This window comes from Epinephelus moara, chromosome 22, assembly GCF_006386435.1.
Source record: "Epinephelus moara isolate mb chromosome 22, YSFRI_EMoa_1.0, whole genome shotgun sequence".
NCBI classification, from domain to species: domain Eukaryota; kingdom Metazoa; phylum Chordata; class Actinopteri; order Perciformes; family Serranidae; genus Epinephelus; species Epinephelus moara.
In genome coordinates, this window is record NC_065527.1 from 27,695,771 (window position 1) to 27,703,342 (window position 7,572).

The following is a 7,572-nucleotide window of genomic DNA, read 5'->3' on the forward strand; positions in this document are numbered from 1 at the left end:
AAGATGAAAGACGGGAGGAGATCATAATGATATCAGATGATGAGAGTAAAGAGAATCAAAGAGCGTAATGTTTAATAAATGTCAAGAGTGGAATGCTTTCATTAAGATTTTAAGAGTCTGACAAGGTGAGTACTCTGCAATTTTTAAAACCTTTTACCTTGTATGACTTTTTTCATGAGTCAAATAAGCTGACTGACTGTCACCATGGACAATAAGATTTCACTGCTACTTTGAATATGAATATATTCTGAATTTGATACAGGTCGTGTAAAAAGCATATTTCAAACTAAGACTTTTTCCAAAAGAAGCATTTTTTCATGTGTAAAAACGTGGGATAACCACACATCCTCCTTCCAGTCGCCAACACCTGTTCACCTGTCTGCTCTCAGCGTAACCACTGTGACCCTCTTTGTCGCTTCAGCACACACTTGCTACAGCAAACAATGTAATATGTAAACATGTGGATTGCACTTAGACCCAGCCTTTGCCATTTCACATGGTAGCACTGCGAGCATCACTAATTGTTTTCTACCCTCAACACGCATATGTTACATGAAGTGTAGGGCACCATGTGTGCTCATTAAGCCCACGGAGCCGGTTGTTTCCACACTTGATTTGAAAATTGCATTCTATTACATCACAATGTTGTTTTTTAATAAGAGTATTTTTTCCGTATTGATATATATCATGTTATAAAAACTGTGTGTTACTATTATCTGCCTCCTCTCCAATATAATGGAACTACTCAAGATAATCTACAGACCTTGTTTTGCTACCAAACTACACTCACCAACCGTATCACTATACAAAAGGAAGCATGCATCTACTCATGGATGAGAGGGTTGTGCTCGTGGCAGTGCGAGATTTTAACATTCATGAAGTCCTCCTCGGCTGAGCTGTAACGTTAGATAGCTCAGTGATGCTAGGTGAGCTAGCAGCAGATGCACGCTTCCTTCTGTGCAGGGATACGGTAGGCAGGTTTTGGTCTGTGACTTGAGTCTTGAGTATCATGATTTCTGGAACGAGACTTTGCTGTTGAGTTTTTCAAATGTTTTTTGTTCTCACAGGTCAGAGAGATTAACTGATTCTCTGGTTCCAGGTCCCATGAGAGGCTCCTGGTCTCACCTGACCGTATGGAGGACCGGCTGTTGATGGGCCTGCTAATCGCAGGAGGAGGTGACCGAGGGGGAGGAAGCGGGATGGTGCCCACCATGGGCCGACTCAGCCACCACCAGAAGGCCCAGTCACAGCAGAACATCTGTGCCACGCCATCCATGGACCGCCACCACATGATCAAGATGAACTCCCACCCGACGCCAGGCCATGACCGTGACCACGACCGCGACCGCGACCGCGACCGCAGCTCCGCGGGCATGGGAATGCACGGCGGCTGGGACCTCGGCGGAGGCGGAGGAGGCCACCCCAACGCCCGACGGATGGCTTTCGCCAGCAAGAGGCAGAACACCATCGAACAGCTGCACTTCATCCCCGGAGGAGGAGGAGTGCAGGGACTGCGGACTGGGAGTAAGAACGAGGTGACAGTGTGAGAGGACGAGGGAGGTAAAGAGAGAGGAAGAGCGAGAGTAGAGAGGTGAGGAGGCATTTAGTGGGCAGATGAAGTGGAGAGATGAACAGGAAAAAAAGAAATGAGGAAGAGGTTTGATCTCACCTGGCTGCCTCACAGCCCCCCCTCCCCTTCATAAAACAAAGTGGTGGATGACAACATTAATCTCATAGTGAGAGAAGCCAATTGATTTTCTCCTTGTCACTCTATGTGTTGAATAAAAGAATATTCAGCCATTCTTTGAAAAAGGGAAGACAGAAATGTCCACTCAAAAAGAGCAAAAAATATCATTCGAGTGCAGTTTAAAAGGCTGCTGGGTATTCGCTGTGACTTTTATTAAAGGATACCCGCTGAGTCAAATTTGTTGAATTGTCCTTGAGTTTTATTGCACTGTCCTCTGAGTCCTCGAGAGCTCCGACAGATTCATCTGTCTTTGAATCCACTGTGGATGATGGAGAGCGCCGAGGCAGAGACAGACGGGTTTGCTTGTCTTTGTATTTATGAAAAAGTATGTAAAACCAAACGAGTTGCTTTTGTATGAAATTAACCTGATAATAATAATAATTGTATTGACATTACTGAGCCCTGTAAGACTTTGTGTATACTTGGTTTAAAACATATTTATCCTTTAGCCAGTCGGTTTGTGACTTAAAGGCTGGAAATGTGACCTTCTTTCTCTAGTTGTGATTGGACTATCATCAAAGTTAAACGTTCTCTGCAAAAATAATCCAGCTAAGTGCAGTTAGCTGTCACTTGATTGCCTTTATGGCTTTATTTACTCTAGAAAAAAATAGAATATAAATCATTTGGGGGGGGGGGGGAGACGAGACCTAAAGTATGTCGACACAAGCTGCTGTCATAAAGGCCCAGTCACACCAGACCGGGCCTTAAAGGGACAGTTCACCCCATATATTATTCCTCTTACCTGTAGTGCTGTTTATGAATTTAGATTTTTTTGGTGTGAGTTGCAGAGTGTTTGAGATATCGATTTCTTCTCTCCAATATAATGATAGTAGATGGCACTGGGCTTGTGGTGTTCAAAGTGCCAAAAAAATACATTTGACAGACCTTGTTGTGACCAGTCTCATGTAGGAACTATTTTCTCTCTACCGAACTACACCTGCCAATTGTATCATCGCGCAAAAGGAAGCGTGCATCTACTCATGGACAAGAGGCTCGTGTTCATGACAGCGCGAGATGTTAACATTTATGGTGTCCTCTAGGCTTGGGCAGTATTTATTTCTTACCTTAACACCTTTCAGGAATTTCAGTGGTGTATATGGTGTATGGCAGTATTTGTGTGCAGTGAACCCAACCACAACTGCATTGTAAACTCACTGTTGAACACACTTTAAGAGTCCCTCCAGGATCTTGCGGCAAAAAAAACTTTAATTTGCGGCCAATTGTGTCAAAAATTTTGGTAAAATTTGCGGCATTTTTATGTGATTTTTTGCGGGAAATTGTGGCAAATGACAAAAATGTGGCTAATGACAAAAGGAGAAAAAATATGTGATTTTTTTTTTTTTTTTTTAATTACTACCTCCAAAAAAATAAGTCATGTAATCAATTGCTATAATAATCATACTGAATATTACAAAAATAGCTGCAAATGTTTTTTATAGTTCTCTTCTTTAGTTTTATTTAATCAGTTTCAAAACATGGACTCCAATAATGTTGCAAAATCCTGAGTGAATATTGTAGCTCTCAAACCAGACAATGTGACTGTAAAACAACATGTAAGCTACATCTTCTGTAAACATAACATTTTAATACATTCAACACATATTGTATGCATTTAAACAGTGCAAATTATGTCAATACAGAGCGTTTCTCCATACTGCAATGCCATTAGCGCATTTGATGACGCGTCTGAAGACGTTTCAAATGACGTTGCATGCGTGACAACTTCCGGACCGCCGGAAAATGCGGAAAAACTTTTGAAAAATTGCAAGCCCCCGCAAATATTGCGGACTTTCATTGAATTTACGTTAATTATTGCGATTGCGAGATTGCGGTTTTCTGGAGGAACTGCTTTCTTCAAACTCAACAGACACAAAATAAACTGTCTTGGCTTGTCTCGTTAGTCATTTAGACCGGCTGTTTACAGTTGCTCCTGTAATGTTATCCCCACCATTTGCACCAGACTGACCTCTGGTGGCAGGTGATGTGCACTACATGCCAAGCATCCTCAATAGAAAGATGAGCGTCTGTAATTTTTATGGTATTCAGAATCATACCGTCCGGAATCCGCTGGTATACGGTGATACCATTGATATCGCCTTAGTCTAGCATCTTCCTCAGCTAGGGAGCTAACAGTACTTGAGCACCAGAGGCAGAGTGCCCCTAGTTTTATTATACTAGAGACATCTCTGCGGCTGATATCTCCAACACTCGGCAACTCATGGCAAAACAATCTAGACTGATGAATAAAACAACAGGTCATTTACAGGTATTTCTGAGTTGGGGTGAACTGCCCTTCTAAAAGTAAAATTCACTCTGCAGTATGATTTTAGCTTAACTTTGTACAGTGAAGTCTGGTGGGTGTATATCATCTATGAAACATTGTGCTGTGACCCTTTGCGTAATAATTAGTGAAAAAAGTTATTGAATCCGACGGCTCATGAAGAAAAACTAACCTCATGCAGACTGACCAAACATCCCTCAAACACTGTTTTAAACTTGTCATTGTGAGTTTGTAGAGAGTCAAGGGTTTCTTTGTGCTTCTACGATTTTCCACGTTACCTGCAAGTTGAGCTGCTCACCTCGTATGAAGGGTTGGGGGGCAGGCGGGTTTCCAGGCTCGGGGGACACCGGACACTTCACACCAAGGGCTATACCGAATTATCTTTGTGTGTCTGTGCTCTGTACAGCGTCTGCTTCTCATTTTCACGTCCTCTGCGTGTCAGTGTCGGGAGGCATGCTCGTGCATATGTTTTTTATTTTTGTGTAGGGAGAAAAGATAAACGTGCAAGGAAATTCTGCAAAGAAAAGGAACTTTTGTGCAAAAACACATGACCATGATTACTTTATATGTCGCGGGAGAAAAGATGGCCATGATGATGTCATATTTTGTACTTTTTTTTTTCTGGCTGTGAGATGGACCTTCTAGCCTTTTAGGTTGGATCTCCCCTTTATGGGGTTTAAGGGACTCATGAGGCCTTGTTGGAGGTTTTCAGCTTTCCCCTCGATACAGACAGACATGATTGATTACTGAGCGGCGCTTCCTGCCAGACGTTTTTAGTCTTTTCCTATGGTACATGTGCTCATGTTAATGGTTTATGATCACACGTGTAAAGATTCCCCCTGGATCAGACGACGGACGCTCTTATCATGATTTCTTTTACTTAAACATGTATTTATTTTTTTAATCTCTGTGAATTTTAATGTATAATCCTGGATTTTCAATATTCAAACTTTATAGTGGAGTTGAGAAAAAAGGAAAAAAACATTTGTATTCTCGAACAAAAAGAGCTGATGCAATCAACTAGAAAAGACGAAACCGCATGACGATGTCAGAAGCCAGTGTTGATGACATAGTGCTGACTTATGATGTCACAGCGTGTATGTGTGTAAATGTACATGCGTCTGTTTTAATTTGTGTGCCCGTGTGCGTAACTCTCTCAGTGTCTTCTTCCTTCTCTTCTTCTTCTTAGGAATGCTAAACCTCATTTTTGACCAAACGTTGGGTCATGTCTTCAGCTCACGAAGGCGATTTCAAGACCCGAGTTGAGGTCGTTACGTGTTCATATCAACTTGTGATGAGATTTAAAAAGGCCTGTCGTCATTTAAATTCTTTTGTTTTCAAAAAAAAAAAGGACATTGATCAATCACAGCTTTTCTTGTCGAGCTATGTTCACCAAAGCGAGGACTTTTCAAACATTTGAAAATGTAAATTAACGAAGGCTTATTGTGTCGAGTTTTTTGGTATTTGAATAGAAGCCAAGTGGGTCTGTTTGTGACGTCACAGATCACACAGCTGATGAGATTGTGTCGCTGCTAAATATGTATCTGCAAAAAGCGATTTGTTTTCCATGAACAACCTGCTCATTTGTGCACATCCTGACAGAACTTTACGGGCACAAAAAGGTAAACACAGTATCAGTGGTGTCTGTCAGTGTTTTTTGGCGGCAGCAGTTGTTGCTGAAATGGGTTGTGGTGGAGAATGTACTGTGACTTGCCTTTGGCTGGCAGGACTGGAAAGGCTCTGTGGTTTTTACAATGCAAACATCTCATTAACTTTTAAAAGAGAAAGAGGCAAAAAAAGGGGGGATGTAAATGACACGTGAAGATTCAGTTGTATTTTTAATGTCTCATCTCGAAGGTCTGATACAGATGTTGTAATCCATGTTCAGTTAACTGCTCCCCTGATAAAACTGTGTGTGTGTGTGTGTGTGTGTGTGTGTGTGTGTCTGCATACACACAATTTTGTGAGTGTGTATGAGTGTGTTTACCACTGGGAGGGGAGGCATGGGCATATTTGTATTCTCAAAGCTACTCTGCATACCTCAAATTGTATGATACATTTATTTATAACATCCCCTTCTATGTCTATTTCCAAGAATATCCAAACAAAGGTCTCACAGATGTGCAACCCTTTTGTTATTGGTGATCAATTCTTGCGTTTGTAGAAACCATACTGTTTAATTGATAATAACAATAAAACAAAAAAAAAAAAAATCCCACTCAACATTGTTTGTGTCTTTATGTGATGAAATTGTTCTCCCTCTCTCTCTCTCTGTGTCCTGTTAGTTTAAGAAATAAACGAGTTGATTCATTGTTTTATTTGACTAAAAAATGTGGGGATTTTCTGCTTTTCTGCGGATTATTGTAACTAAATATCTGAGTTTTGGACCACCATCAGATAAAGCAGTATTTTGAAGACTCTTTAACATTTCAGACAAAAAAAATCAATGTTTAATCAAAGAAATAAGAGCTCAATGAACTGGTAATTCATTGAGAATGAACTGGCAGCCCTGTTCAGTGTATCAGCATGGCTTTTTGTTATTTCATAGATTTTTATTTGTCTATAAATTGTCACAAAAGCGAAAACCTGCAATCAAACATTCCAAAGCCCAGCATGATACACTGAATTACCTGTTTTGTCCAACCAACATTTTGACACCCAAAGATTTTTACAAGGATATAAAATCAAGAAAAGTACAAATTCTCACATTGTTAGGAGCCCCAAAAGTCCCGACAGGTAATATTTTTTATTTTGTTAATCGTCTTGTGCACACAAAATAATAACTTGTTCCCTCAAAATAGAAAAAATGACCTGTCTGTACTTTTGTGAAACTGGAACTAGTAAATATTTTTGCTTAAAGGTCCCATATTATGCTCCTATTCAGGTTCATACATGTATTTTGGGGTCTTGAACAGATTTATATGCTTAAATGATTAAAAAAACAACAACATTTCCCTCATATTGTCTGCCTGAATATACCTGTAATCACCCTCCTCCTGAAATGCTTTGTTCTTTTATCTTTATAAACCATTTCACTGGAATTACATTGCAAGGCAACGGCTTAGATCCATGTTTACATCCTGCCAGCTGGTGTCATTCATATACACTACAAATCATTTCAACAAGAAATACAAAAGGACCCACTCTGAATGTTTATGTTACAAACAGAATATATAGTATAGTTGTGACATCATAAATTCACAGAAATCCTGATGGCTTGTTCACTGGCACAGTTTCTGATTACAAACTGTCTGCATTTCTCTGTGGACTGAGCACTTAGCACATAGCACCTATACCTGCTTTATTTTTAAAGAGACATAGAAATCTGACTTTTAATAATATGGGACCTTTAATGAAAGACCTTCACTGAATATCTAAAAGAGTTGCTGACGATTGACTAATTGTTTCGGCACAGCTCTTAGAAACAGCTTAAAAACCACAGTATACTGTATATACGTAGAGCTCAATATCAATATTGTTACTTTAAAAATATATATATATATACACTTATATATTCCCCTTAACATTTTTATTTTGGGAGAGT

General features: G+C 40.0%; 1 protein-coding gene across 3 annotated transcripts in view; it reads left to right on the forward strand.

The window, feature by feature from the left end:
- LOC126384167 (protein shisa-7-like) overlaps positions 1-6,234 on the forward strand; it is a 57,495-nt gene extending 51,261 nt beyond the window's left edge. For all 3 annotated transcript variants that reach the window (XM_050035115.1, XM_050035114.1, XM_050035116.1), the window contains one exon: positions 1,100-6,234. In XM_050035115.1, the coding sequence (XP_049891072.1) occupies positions 1,100-1,547 (448 nt within the window). In that variant the 3' untranslated portion in view covers positions 1,548-6,234. The remainder of the gene's footprint in view (positions 1-1,099) is intronic.
- Positions 6,235-7,572: the final 1,338 nt, after the last annotated feature.